General features: G+C 37.0%; 1 protein-coding gene across 2 annotated transcripts in view; it reads left to right on the plus strand.

Moving 5' to 3' along the window:
• INO80 (INO80 complex ATPase subunit) overlaps window positions 1-14,378 on the plus strand; it is a 124,207-nt gene that overhangs the window by 47,631 nt on the left and 62,198 nt on the right. For both annotated transcript variants that reach the window (XM_055437456.2, XM_055437455.2), the window contains exons 14-19: window positions 637-732; window positions 7,825-7,884; window positions 8,300-8,442; window positions 9,974-10,058; window positions 10,947-11,064; window positions 11,595-11,680. In XM_055437456.2, coding sequence (XP_055293431.2) covers window positions 637-732; window positions 7,825-7,884; window positions 8,300-8,442; window positions 9,974-10,058; window positions 10,947-11,064; window positions 11,595-11,680 — 588 coding nt within the window. The remainder of the gene's footprint in view (window positions 1-636; window positions 733-7,824; window positions 7,885-8,299; window positions 8,443-9,973; window positions 10,059-10,946; window positions 11,065-11,594; window positions 11,681-14,378) is intronic.

Below are 14,378 nucleotides of genomic sequence, written 5' to 3' on the forward strand. Positions count from 1 at the left end.
GCTTCTGTTGAGAACCACCAGTTTAGTGACAAAAACACTGTAGTTAGTTAGATCAGAAGACCTGGTTTCACATCTAGGCTCTATGCTTACTAGCAGTGTTAATTTGGACAGTTCACTTAGTTTCATTTGACTTCCCTTTAACTCTCTGAGGTTTAGTTTCCATTTCTGCAAAGTGGGGCTCATACCTACCTTACAGGAATTCTGTAAGAATTAAATGAGAAAAAAATGTGTGAAGTCATTTTGAAAAAAGCAAAATGCTCTATTCCAATTATAGTAATATTGTTGTGATCATCTAGTATGAGGAAAAGCAACACTTAAAAGTTAGTATGTCATAAGTGCTTTGTGAATGATACAAATTAGGTCCTGTAAGAGGTGGGAGGAGTGGGAGTAATTGCTTGCTATTTTTTTCTCAAGATGTTACTAGCAACTTCCTTGTTTGTGTTACTGTAAAATAGAATATTATTTTTCTTAACATATGATATTATCATTATTATTGAGTGTACAGGTATGAGAAATGGGAACCATTTCTCTTGTTACAATGCATTGCCTATTACACTATTCTTGTTGTTAATTATAATTTTGAGTTAAATTTCTTCAGTTTTCCTACAATTAGCTGACACAGATTTTCTCTTTCAGAGAGAGAACATTTGGGGACCTTTCTTAATAATTTCGCCTGCATCCACACTTAACAATTGGCACCAGGAGTTTACTAGATTTGTTCCTAAATTTAAGGTAAAAATCAATAATAATTTTCTTTTTAAAATAAACATTCTGACTCCATATTTGCTGCCTTCCTTAGTTACTCATAATATCTTTTAATTCTTGCATTTTTTTCAAATAACCTTGCATACACTTCATATTGAAGTTACTGATGGGAACGATTAGAGACCATGTTGCATTCTTCTTTTTTATGAGAAAGATGAAGTCTAGTTTGAGTGATTTTGCTGCATTGGCCACATGAATTGTAGCTCCTAGCTATACTGCCATAATAGAAAGTATCTATGTTGCTGACTTAATGTAGGTTTTGATAAATCATAATCAATTCTCTTGACACTCCAAAGCCACCTCTTTGGTATTGGTCCAGGTTATAATGCCTAGTGTAACAATGTGAAAGTTGATTTTAACTAATGTAGAGGTAAAGAATTGAGATTGATATAGAAAGTGATCAGCAAGGAAATATGTTACATCAAATATGGACAAGATTTAATTATGCAAGGTTGTTGGGATGTAAGAAAGAATGGATAGGATTTATTATCTTATTTGCAAGTAAAAAGAAGGAAAAGTTAAATACTTGTTTTATCTCTAAAGGAATATAATGATAATGAAGTTGCATGTTAAGGAGGATTTTATGGAGATTATGTATCAAGAGATATTGACATGATCTCTGATCTTGGGTCTCCATAATAAACAGGGGTTCCATGCAATTTAAGAGGGCATGGGAGCTGTTTTTCTGGCTTATGCTTTGTGAGGAATAGGGACATGTCTGAGATATTCTACTTTGGGGCACCTTTGTGTCTGTGGCCCCACCTTTGTGGCTGAATTAATAGACCTAAGAACTGGTTTTTTTTTTGTACAGTTCTTCTGTGTATTCTTGCCACCTCTTCTTAATATCTTCTGCTTCTGTTAGGTCCATACCATTTCTGTCCTTTATCGAGCCCATCTTTGCATGAAATGTTCCCTTGGAATCTCTAATTTTCTTGAAGAGATCTCTTGTTTTTCCTATTCTGTTGTTTTCCTCTATTTCATTGCATTGATCACTGAGGAAGGCTTTCTTATCTCTCCTTGCTATTCTTTGGAACTCTGCATTCAGATGCTTATATCTTTCCTTTTCTCCTTTGCTTTTCGCTTCTCTTCTTTTCACAGCTATTTGTAAGGTCTCCTCAGACAGCCATTTTGCTTTTTTGCATTTCTTTTCCATGGGGATGGTCTTGGTTCCTCTCTCCTGTACAATGTCACGAACCTCCATCCAGAGTTCATCAGGCACTCTATCTATCAGATCTAGTCCCTTAAATCTATTTCTCACTTCCACTGTATAATCATAAGGGATTTGATTTAGGTCATATCTGAATGGTCTAGTGGTTTTCCCTACTTTCTTCAATTTAAGTCTGAATTTGGCAATAAGGAGTTCATGATCTGAGCCACAGTCAGCTCCTGGTCTTGTTTTTGCTAACTGTATAGAGCTTCTCCATCTTTGGCTGCAAAGAATATAATCAATCTGATTTTGGTGTTGACCATCTGGTAATGTCCATGTGTAGAGTCTTCTCTTGTGTTGTTGGAAGAGGGTGTTTGCTATGACCAGTGCATTCTCTTGGCAAAACTCTATTAGCCTTTGCCCTGCTTCATTTCGTGCTCCAAGGCCAAATTTGCCTGTTACTCCAGGTGTTTCTTGACTTCCTACTTTTGCATTCCAGTCCCCTGGAATGAAAAGGACATCTTTTTTGGGTGTTAGTTCTAAAAGGACTGTGAAGAAAGCTGATCGCCGAAGAATTGATGCTTTTGAACTGTGGTGTTGGAGAAGACTCTTGAGAGTCCCTTGTACTGTAAGGAGATCCAACCAGTCCATTCTAAAGGAGATCAATCCTGGGTGTTCATTGGAAGGACTGATGCTAAAGCTGAAACTCCAATACTTTGGCCACCTCATGCGACCAGTTGACTCACTGGAAAAGACTCTGATGCTACGAAAGGTTGGGGGCGGGAGGAGAAAGGGACGACAGAAAATGAGATGGCTGGATGGCATCACCAACTCTGTGGACATGAGTTTGAGAACTCCGGGAGTTGGTGATGGACAGGGAGGCCTGGCATGCTGTGATTGATGGGGTCGCGGAGAGTCGGACACGACTGAGCAACTGAACTGAACTGAAGTACAAGGCATATTATGTATATGGTTTTTAGCTTGGCCAACTCATTCTAAGGAGGTGAGGTCATTCTAAGGTAATTTGTTGAGTATTTTCTCTATAGAGTGTTTTCACATTGAATATGGAGCGCCTCATGTTTTTTTCTGCTCTTTTGTTGTTGCATGGTAAACAGTTAGGAGGTCAAAAAGTTAAGTCTTAAAATTTTCTTCGAAACCACCTTCAATATTTCCTTCACAGGCCAATAGATGGCGGCAATGTAGTACTCCTTAACGTAATTGGTACCTCTCCTTTGACTTTATACCAGTGCCTGAAATTGAGTTTTCATTTGCATGTTGAGCTTCCTTTTGAAGCTCTGGTTTAGGGGTCAGTAAAATAGGACTTCTGGGCCAGCTGAAAGTGTGCAGTTGAGTAGTATTAAGTACATTTGTTGTGATAATCACTGCTGTCTGGTTGCAGAATTTTATCATCCCAAACAGAAATCTCTTTCCCTATTTCCCTTTCCCTCTAGTCCCTGTCTACCACACATTTTCTTATGTCTCTGAATTTGCTTATTCTGAATATTTTGTATACCTGGAATGTGGCCTTTTATGTGGCTTCTTTTCACTCGGCAGTTTTTTCAAGGTGTTCGTCATGTTGTGCACTTCATTCCTTTTTCTGATTGAATAATATTTAGTCATAATATATATTATAGTGAGTATAATACAGTGAATTTCTGGGTATACTGTATTTTGTTTATCCATTCATCTGTTGATGGATATTTTGATTGTTTCTTTTTGGCTATTGTTAATAATACTGCTGTAAACATTCATGTACAGGTTTCTGTTTGAACAGTTGTCCTCTTTTCAGTTCTTTTGGGTATAACCTAGGGGTGGGAATGCTATCACTTTTTATTTAATTTATTGAGGAATTCACCTCCTGTTCTTTGGTACAGCTTACGAGCTAAGAATAGTTTTTTTTACTTTTTAAAATTGTTGCTTATAAAAGAACAATATTTCATTGCAAATGAAAAATGAAATTAAAGTGCACATATATTATGTTTGATACATATATTACATAAATATTAAATTTGATTATTTGTGGCAGCATTGACATCACAACGGCAGAGTTGAGTAGTTGTGGCAGAGACTGGCATACAAAGCTAAAATTACTATCTGGCTATTTATAGAAAAAGTTTGATGACATTTGGTCTATTAATTCATCGTTTCTATTGCCATTATTCCTTTAAATTGTTAGAAGTAGACATTACTCAAGTTTAAGGTCTGGTTACATTCAAAATATACTTATATCTATTATGATAACATCTAAAAGTGCTGGAGAAGATTCTTGAGAGTCTCTTGGACTGCAAGGAGATCCAACCAGTCCATTCTAAAGGAGATCAATCCTGGGTGTTCATTGGAAGGACTGATGCTAAAGCTGAAACTCCAATACTTTGGCCACCTCATGCGACGAGTTGACTCACTGGAAAAGAGTCTGATGCTAGGAGGGATTGGGGGTGGGAGGAGAAGGGGACGACAGAGAATGAGATGGCTGGATGGCATCAGCGACTCGATGGACATGAGTTTGAGTGAACTCCGGGAGTTGGTGATGGACAGGGAGGCCTGGCGTGCTGTGATTCATGGGGTCGCAAAGAGTCGGACACGACTGAGCGACTGAACTGAACTGAAAAGTTCATTTTATTTGGCAACTGTCTAAGTAACACTGGTTTTGTGGTTCTAGTATGATTAGTGCCTGTGACCTCCCTCCTTTTCCTCACAAAGTAGGATTTACACTTTTTTTCTTGACTAATGTACCACTTTTCATTCCTAAAATTGATTATTCAATATGTTTTCTATTACATTTATTTCTACTCTTTTTTATTCTTTTCTTACTTTTTTGGGTAAACTTCTTTATCTTTCTGTCATTTTGAGATGGAGCTTAAATGGTTTATTTTCAGCTTTTTCTAATGTTTATTCAAGGATATTGTTTTCTTAGCATGACCATAGCCATCCAAAGGTTTGAGGTGTCACGTTTTTATTATCTTAACATTCAAAATACTTTCCAGTTTCTCCTTCAAGTTCTTATTTGATTCATGAGTTACTTAAAAGTGTTTTACTTATTTTCTTAACAAAGGATGATTTTCTAGATATCTTTTTGTTATTTATAGCTTAAATCCACTGATGAGAAAATATGCTTTCTATTATTAATTTAACCCTTTGAAATTTGTTGAGCTTTGCTTTTATGGCTCAGCACATGGGCAGTTTTTATAAATGTTCCTATGTGTATTTGAAAATAGTTTTTCTGCACTTGTTAAGTACATTGCTGTATATATGTTAATTAGGTCAAGTTTGTTAACTTGTTGTTTACTGTTACATCTTTACTGATTTTTTTTTTATCTGCCTGTCCTATTACTGACTGAAAGAGGTGTATTAATATTGACAGCAGTTATGGATTTATACATTTTTGTTTTCTTTGTCTGTTTTTGCTTTGAGGCAATGAGATGTACACAGATTTACAATTTTATCTTCCTGGTGAATGAACTTTTTATTAATATGAAATTCTTCCTTTAAGAAGGAAAATCTTAAAATCTACTTTCTTTGATATTCACTAACCAAACACTTTTTTGGTTAGTGTTTGCCTGCCCTCTTTTTTCTTTTAACTATTCTGAATCTTTATATTTAACATGTATTTCTTTTATTTGGAATATCTGTGCTTACTTTTAATGTAATTATTGATATGCTGCATTTAAATCTGTTGCCTCTTTGCTTTCTTCTTTCACCCGTTTAACTTTCCTTTTTTCCCTTTGAGTCCTTTTGAATTGATTGTATTTTATCCTTTTTTTCTTTCCTTTATTTATTATTTTAAAATATTATTTATTGGGACTTCCTTAGTGGTCCAGTGGTTGAGACTCTGCCTGACAATGAAGGGGACATGGGTTCAATCCTTTATGTAGGAAGATTCCACATGCTCCAGGGCAACTGAGCCCTGAGAAGCCCGTGAACCACAACTGGAGAAAGCCCATCTGTAGTAAGGAAGACCTTGCACAGCCAAAAATAAATAATATTTTAAAAATAATAAAGTATTATTTATTTGGCTGCATTGAGTCTTAGTTGCAGACCGAGGGATCTTTGTTGGATCATGCAGGATCTTTTGTTGTGGCGCATGGACTCTCTAGCTGTGGTCTGCAGGCTCAGTAGTTGTGGAGCACAGGCCTCTTGGCTCCACAGTGTGTGGGATTTTAGTTTCCCAACCAGGGACTGAACCAAGTTCCCTGCATTGCAAGGTGGATTCTTAGCCACTGGACTACTGGGGAAGTAGTAGTATTTCTTCTCCCTTTTAAACTTGCTGATTATATATTCATTCTGTTATTCAGTAGATTCCCAGGAAAATACAACATGCATGCTTAACTTTCTCAAAAAAAAAAAAAAAATACAAGTTAATACTGTTAATACTTTTCAGATAGTAGAAAGACCTTAGTATAGTACTGTAACTATACTCCCCTTCTGTAGACTTAACACAGTTGTTTTTGTATATATTTTATATTTTAAACGCCAGAAGACATTTTACTATTACTTATACTTTTGAAATGATTTAGAATTATTCATATTATTCACATTCATTTCTCATTGATCTTCATCCCTTCCTGCATATTTGTCCTTCCATCTCTGAGATTTTTCAAAAGAACAAAACATACCAAGCTATGGATTAAAGAAGCACTTTGAATCCCATAACAATAAAAAGAATGAGAGTTACATCTAGGTACATCACAGAAGTGCTGAGTTTTGCATTCTTTTGTTTCTCTGTGCTTTGGTCTGGATGTTGCCTTCTGACGTCTCTTGTAGCTCACTAATTTTCTCTTCAACTGATTCAGTCTATTGAACTCATCATTTAATTCTTAATTCTAGTTATTTTTTCAGTTCTAGAAATTCCCTTTGGTTCTTTTGTAATTTCTAGTGTAACACTGAAGTTCTAAATCTCTTCTTAATTCTGTGAACAAACAAGCATTTGTTTAAAAGTTTGTTTCTAAAATTTTTGTTTTGGTTTTGTTTTAATGCCAAATATATAGGAAAAATTTTGGAGATAATTGTAGGCTCTGGATGTTATTTTCTTCTTCCAGAGAGAGGATTAATGTGTATTTGGGGTTTTGTTGTGGATTTTTTTGCCTACAGTAATTTTTTTCTGGGACACTAATAATCCAAAGCCCCATTAATCTAAGTCAGGAGTTGGGATGAATTGAAGCCAGGTTTCAAAATCTGATAAAGCAGGTGTATGTATAGTTTACCTTCACTACCAGTGTGTATATATCTTTTCATCCCAACTTAAGGCCAGGGAGGTGGGTAGTTATCAGAAACCTTCCTCCTTGAACTACAGTTCTTTGTTTGTGGGTCCTGTGTCCCTTTAAAAAAAGAAAAACAACTTCTCAGTTTCTTAGTGTCTCAACTAGAACTTTTGGGAAGGATCAGCACTCTCTGGGGGAACATGTACAATGCCAGGCTTTCCTGTCTTTTCTAGATCTGGGCTCTATAATTCTTCACTGCCTAAGTAGCTCTCTGGTGCTGTCAAATAGTTGTTTTGTATTTGTGTTTTAACTGGGTCAGTAGAAAGAGTGCTAGTCCAACTCCTAGTGCAGTAATGTCAGAAGAGGAATTCCTATATTCATTCTGTTAAGTTTTTTAAAAAAGCCTTTCTGAATAATGTATTGGTGATGATGAAAGTGAAAGTGTTAGTCACTCAGTCATGTCCAACTCTGCAACCTCATGGACTGTAGCCCCCCCTGCCAGGCTCCTCTGTCCATGGAATTCTCCAGGCAAGAATACTGGAAAGGGTAGCCATTCTGTTCTCCAGGGGATCCTCCTGACCCAGAGATTGAACCTAGGTCTCCTGAATTATAGGCAGCTTCTTTACCATCTGAGCCACCAAAGAAGCCTATATTTGTGATGATACTTCTAAGATTATCAGTAGAAACTAATATACATATTGGTCCTTTTTCCAGGTGCTACCATATTGGGGAAATCCTCATGACAGAAAAGTGATCAGGAGGTTCTGGAGTCAGGTAACTTTCAGCTTACTGTAAGCATACGCACATACACATATACATATTCACACATATATGCAGTCATTATTTCTCCAGTTGATTTGAATAATTTCTCTTACATAAAATCTTACATGTTTCTATGCAGATGTAATTTTTTTTCTTTTACAATGTTTTTCCTGTTATAAACATTCTGCCAGGATTAAGAACTTTTCTCTTTAATAAGCTGAAAACTACTTTTTAACAAGGTTTGTGATTAAGGTGACTACTTTAAAAACAATTATGGTTTAATTCACTACACATCTCCTACATGGGAGAAATATATCTTTAGGGCTATCTTAAACTTCTTGGCCTTAGGAAATACAGTCCATTCCTCATTGTCTTATTATGAATTGTTTAGGTTTCTCTTTTCACCCTTGCCCTCTTATATTTACAGAAGACCCTCTACACTCAGGATGCCCCCTTCCATGTGGTTATCACCAGTTACCAGCTGGTAGTACAGGATGTAAAGTATTTCCAGCGAGTCAAGTGGCAGTACATGGTATTGGATGAGGCTCAGGCACTCAAGAGTAGTTCCAGGTAATGCAAGTAATAGAAATAAAGTCTGTGGACTGAGGACATACAGATACGTGTGTGATATACGCACATAAGAATGAAGATCAGAGAGAATTCAAAATGTGGTATCTCCATAAACCATGTATTTGACCAGAAGGCATACATTCTTATTTTGCATGGAATATAAATATTAATGTTTAGAGTGTGAGGATTTTTCTCAGCTTCTTCCTCCCCACTCAATAATTATGGCATTTTAACTGATTTTTGTTCTTTAAGAAAATTTTCTGTGGAGGAAGGGGTATCTGCCCTTTGCTTGAGGGATTACTTTACAGATCTTAGTAGGAAGCAGAATGTTAAATTCGGTGGATTATAGCTTCTTCTATTTTGTGCAGGTTATCCTAGTCCCTGGATGGTTATTAGACTCCCAAGAATCCTTTAATTGGAAGTTACATGTTTAAAATGTTCTAATACGTTTAAGCTCCCAAACTGAATAGTAAATGAGTGCTTGGCTGTGAAGTGTTACTCAGTGGTATTAGACCTTGAGTTTGATGGATTTTATTAACTCTTGGTGAATTCGTAGGACTTTCTTAGAAGTCCATGTTAACTGGCAGAATAGTATTTTCCATGGACCTTTCCATTCTCTGAAGAGCATAATTTCCTGTTGCACACTTTTGAAGTAGGGCATGTTTGTGACCAGGAGCAATAGATTCACTTTGTATTTTCTTCTCACATCCTTTCTCATTTTCCATTGTTCCCTCCAAACTCACACTAGAAGCATATAGAATAATAATTTCAAAACTTTCTACTATGCGTGTTCAGTCGCTTAGTTGTGTCTGACTCTTTGCAACCCCATAAATTTTAGCCCACCAGGCTCCTCTGTGCATGGGATTTCCCAGGCAGGAATACAGAAATGGGTTGCCATTTCCTCCTTTAGGGGATCTTCCCAACCCAAGGATCGAACCTGTGACTCCTGGGTCTCCTCCATTGGCAGGCAGATTCTTTACCACTAGTGCCACCAGTTATATGGTTTGTATCAACAAAACTGACTAAAGATAGTGAAGGACTTTATCAAGCCTGAACGGATCCTACTCTGCCTATTTGGGCTTCCCTGCTGGCTCAGATCATAAAGAATCTGCCCGCAGTGTAGAAGACCTGGGTTCGATCCCTGGGTTGGGAAGATCCCCTGGAGAAGGGAATGGCTACTCACTCCAGTATTCTTGCCTGGAGAATTCCATGGACAGAGAAGCTTGCCAGGCTATAGTCTATGGGGTTGCAAACAATTGAACGACTAACACTTTCACTTTCACTGCCTATTTGAGGATGTTTTAAAATTTTAATACCTTAATATCATGTTTTCAGTATAGAGAAGTCAATTCCTTTGAAATTTCCTATCTTCAGCTTTGTTGAATGATATTTTTCAGTTGTGTTTATTGTTGATAGCTTGATTCTGAATGTTTGTTATTTTTTGAAAAGCATTTCTAGAAATAAGGGTTCTCAGCAGGGCGAATAAAGATTTCCTGCTAACTTGGAATTTACTGCTCATTTTATTGGACAGTGTTCGTTGGAAGATACTCTTGCAGTTTCAGTGTCGGAATCGGCTTTTGTTAACTGGGACCCCCATTCAGAACACCATGGCAGAGGTAGGCACTAGTAACAGATTGGAATTCTTTACCCAGGCCCACCCAGAGTGTTACAGCTATATACAACTTATAATCCCCATGTAAAAGGAAGAGTTTGCCCTATGTGGTTTTTTATGGGGCGGTGCAGAGGAGGCATCATTACTGTTTTCTTATTTTCTGGCGCAAGGCAAGTAAATTTCTTTATTCTTTGGTACTTAATATAATAGATAATGATCACATTAAGAATGCTACTCATCTAATGCAGAGATATTTTTATACTAGAATGAAAAGGTAATATTCTTTAACACTGAGAGGAGCTAAAATTCTTTCTTGTCATCTAAAATAGGAATCAGAAAACTTTCTATAAAGAATCTATTAGTAAATATTTAGACTTTATGGGCCATATAGTCACCACACAGTTATTCAGCCTTCCATTGTAATGTGAAAGCAGTCATAGATGATACATAAAAGAATAGGTATGACTATGTTCCACTATAAAGTTTAATTTATAAAAGTAGATGGCAGATCAGACTTGGCACCACAAGTCATAATTTACCGATCCCTGATCTAGAGTTATTATTAGCAAGTTTTGCTACCTCAGACTGTGTTCAGTTGTGGAATGGATCTTTGTATAAATTTTAAAACTGTCTCACTGCAAAATCTGAGCAGGACTTTGAGACTTTGAGTGTGAAATTAATTGAAAAATACCACATTTTGCTACGGTGCCTTGTTAAAGTTGGTTGATGAGACATGTGCTTATACACTTTCACTTAGTCACACATACACATGCACCTAGACACAGATAGACAAATCTGCAAGCTCACTTTCTCTCTCTCTCTCAACTCATTATGTCTTCACATCCTGTCATTTCGTTGCTCTGTAGCTGTTTTACTTTTCATTTGTTTCCAGCTCTGGGCTCTGTTGCATTTCATTATGCCAACGTTATTTGATTCACATGAGGAATTTAATGAATGGTTTTCCAAGGACATTGAGAGCCATGCCGAAAACAAATCTGCCATAGATGAGAGTGAGTACTTTTATGAAAAGTCCTTAAGTAATTTCTTATACTACATGTTGTTAATATGCCGACACACTTTGAAAAATGATTTTGAGGCAACACTGGGAGTCCCATATAGCTTGCATTCAGTTCAGTTCAGTTGCTCAGTCGTGTCCGACTCTCCGCGACCCCATGAATCACAGCACGCCAGGCCTCCCTATCCATCACCAACCTCCTGAGTTCACTCAAACTCATGTCCACAGAGTCGGTGATACCATCCAGCCATCTCATTCTCGGTCGTCCCCTTCTCCTCCCGCCCCCAACCTTTCCCAGCTTAGAACCCTATTGTTGATAAAATGTTCTTAAAACATTTTGAAGGTGAATTCTGATAAAAATAGAGTCATCCTTATTGGTCTGAGTAAATGATAGGAAAACACATTTGCCCAATTGACTACAGGAAGATGCCAGAGGTGTTTAGTGAGAGGTGATCATGATATTTCTTTTGTTTGTGTTAAATTGATATAATGTATTATTTGCTTGGGGGTCTCCTGCCATTTCAGATCAACTCTCTCGCTTACACATGATATTGAAGCCATTTATGCTGAGGAGAATCAAGAAAGATGTGGAAAATGAATTGTCTGACAAGGTAAGGAAAGTTGATCTTGTGAGTTTAGGACTTATTAAACACCAACTTAAGATTCCAAGGTAAAAAAAATTCCTTGGTAAATGTTTAGTTGTGTAATTAGTTTGAGAGAAAACCTTTAAACTTGGGAGGGTCAACAGAGACTTAAGATGAGTCAAATAATCAAGGCAAGTAATAGTTTTTTTCTTTTTTGTTTTATACTATTTATTATGGAGAATTTGAAATATTATAAAAGAATAGTATGATGAATCCTCCATATAACCTAAATGATCAACCCATGACCATTCTTCACCCCTTTAGATTATTCTGAAGCAGATCTTGAATGTCTTTTGTTTCATTTATAAATATTTTCATATGTATCTCTAAAAGATTTGGTGTTTTTTAAAATACATAATCACATATCATTATCATCTCTACAAAGAAAGAAGTTACTTCACTGTAGTGTCACCTTCCCAGTCAGTGCTCAGATATCCCCAGTTGTCTTTGTGTATGCTTTTTTCTTTCTTTCTTTCTCTTTTAAAGTGTTCACTTTTTGAGGTCAGGATCCAAACAAGGTCCATATATAGTGTTTGGGTGATATGTCCCTTAGATATCTTTTAGTCCCACCCTTCTTTTTTCCCTTTTGCAATTCTTTGTTAGAGAAACTGTCCCGAGTTTTCCACAAACTGAATTTTGCTAAATGCATCGTTGTGGTATTCTCTGACATGTTCCTTCCTCTGTCTCCTGTATTTCTGCAGACTGAGAGGTAGGTTTAGAAGTTTAATGTGCTTTGAGTTGTATTACTTATTCTCATAAAGTCTATAATTATGGTTCATAAGTATCTTTTTTGAATTTTTACCCGACCTCTGTAATTTTCTGTTATCGCTTGTGAATCCTCCCAATATTCTCCTTTCGTCTTTTTTTTTTTCTCCCAGTTCTTACTCCTTTAGAGTATTTTCCTGCCTCACATAGATTACACCTATTTCTCACAGTTCTCCTGTCTGTATAAAAGGCATCTTTCCAGGTTCTTGATAACATCAGGTGGTTCTCACTGTCCCTGCCAGAGGCTGGATCAGTTTGAAATTTAGTAACTTATAGGATTGTGGTGGTGACATACACCTTCAAAGAGAGGGAAAGAAGTGTATCTTTGTTTTATTCCTTTAAAGAAATGGCCATTTTGTGAAACTGGCTGATTTTGCCTAAATAGAAGTATCATGCAGATGTACCTGATAGAAAATACTTCATTAAAAAATAATAGATCTTTGAGGCTTTTATATCAGAAAAAGCTTAAAAATAAAGCAGCATCATAATGTCTCTTATTTAGTGGTTATTAATGAGGTGATCAGAAGATGTGTGGTTCTTAGCTACTGCATGTATTATAACTTTCTTAAACATTAGCAATGTTTCTAATTTGTGAAACTGCAATACTTTGGCCACCTCATGCAACGAGTTGACTCACTGGAAAAGACTCTGATGCTGGGAAAGGTTGGGGGCGGGTGGAGAAGGGGACGACGGAGAATGAGATGGCTGGATGGCATCACCGACTCTGTGGACATGAGTTTGAGTGTACTCCGGGAGTTGGTGATGGACAGGGAGGCCTGGCGTGCTGTGATTCATGGGGTCGCGGAGAGTCGGACACGACTGAGCGACTGAACTGAACTGAACTGAACTGATGTTATTGAACTATTACTGTCTGTGAGCAACTGATAATGTAGAGATGCAGCTTCTAGGTTCTATTCAGATTTCCAAGGGAGATGAATATATAAATAGCTGGTACTGTATCATAGGATATACAGTGATGATCTATGTGAAGTATAATGGGAACACAGAAAGGGGATAGTTCTGTTAGGGAAGGTTAGAGAAGGCATCAAAGCAGAGATGACATGTGAGCTAGATCTGGAATGAGTTGGCTTTTACTAGGAAATATGGTGGGAAGTGGATGCTAAGCAACAAGAATGAACACAAAGGTAGGTCAGTATTCAAATAGGCAGCATGTGTGGCAAACATTATTCAGACTGTTGTTGCTAAGAAATACAGGAGAACACGATGAGATTGGGACAATACAGTGAGTTAGACTATGGGAGGCCTCTGCCTACAGTAGAATTTTTAATATTTTACCATAGGCAGTAACTTACATTGAAGGTTTTCCAGCACTTGGGTACTTTAAAGATTTGCATGGAAGGTTTCTTGGAACCAGGAGAGACTAGAGGCAGGAAGCTCCCATAGTTATAGCAGTCTAAGTTAGATATGGTGAGATTCTGTGGTATGTCAGGGTGGTTAGAGAATAATTTCCAGGTTGAGTTGAGGGACTTAGAAAATGATAGAACCTGGGGTATGAAAGAGAAGAGATCAGAGCTCACTTTTTGAGGTTTCTTTTTGCGCAGCTTAGTAAATGACAATGCTGTTAATCAAGTAAATTGTGAATGAGAAATTTTTTTCCTGATACGTCACAAATGCAATTGCCGCAGACTGTTTGAGTGATACTATTTTAGTAGGTAGTTGGAAATATGGGGCTTAGGGGTGTTTGGAAATAAATTTTTGCAAGTTACTGTGATTGATGGTAGTTGGTACTATTAGAAATGGAAGAGGTTGCCCATGGACAGCATGTAGAGAGAGTGACAAGGGAAGAGGATCAAGAAAAGCTCATATTTTGGATAGTTAGGCACATCATAGGTTTATAGAGATACTGAGTTTCTTGAGATATGGATACTGTTTTCTTGCC

This window comes from Moschus berezovskii, chromosome 9 (assembly GCF_049115385.1).
Source record: "Moschus berezovskii isolate FMDL1 chromosome 9, NW_MosBer_1.0, whole genome shotgun sequence".
Classification (NCBI taxonomy): Eukaryota; Metazoa; Chordata; class Mammalia; order Artiodactyla; family Moschidae; genus Moschus; species Moschus berezovskii.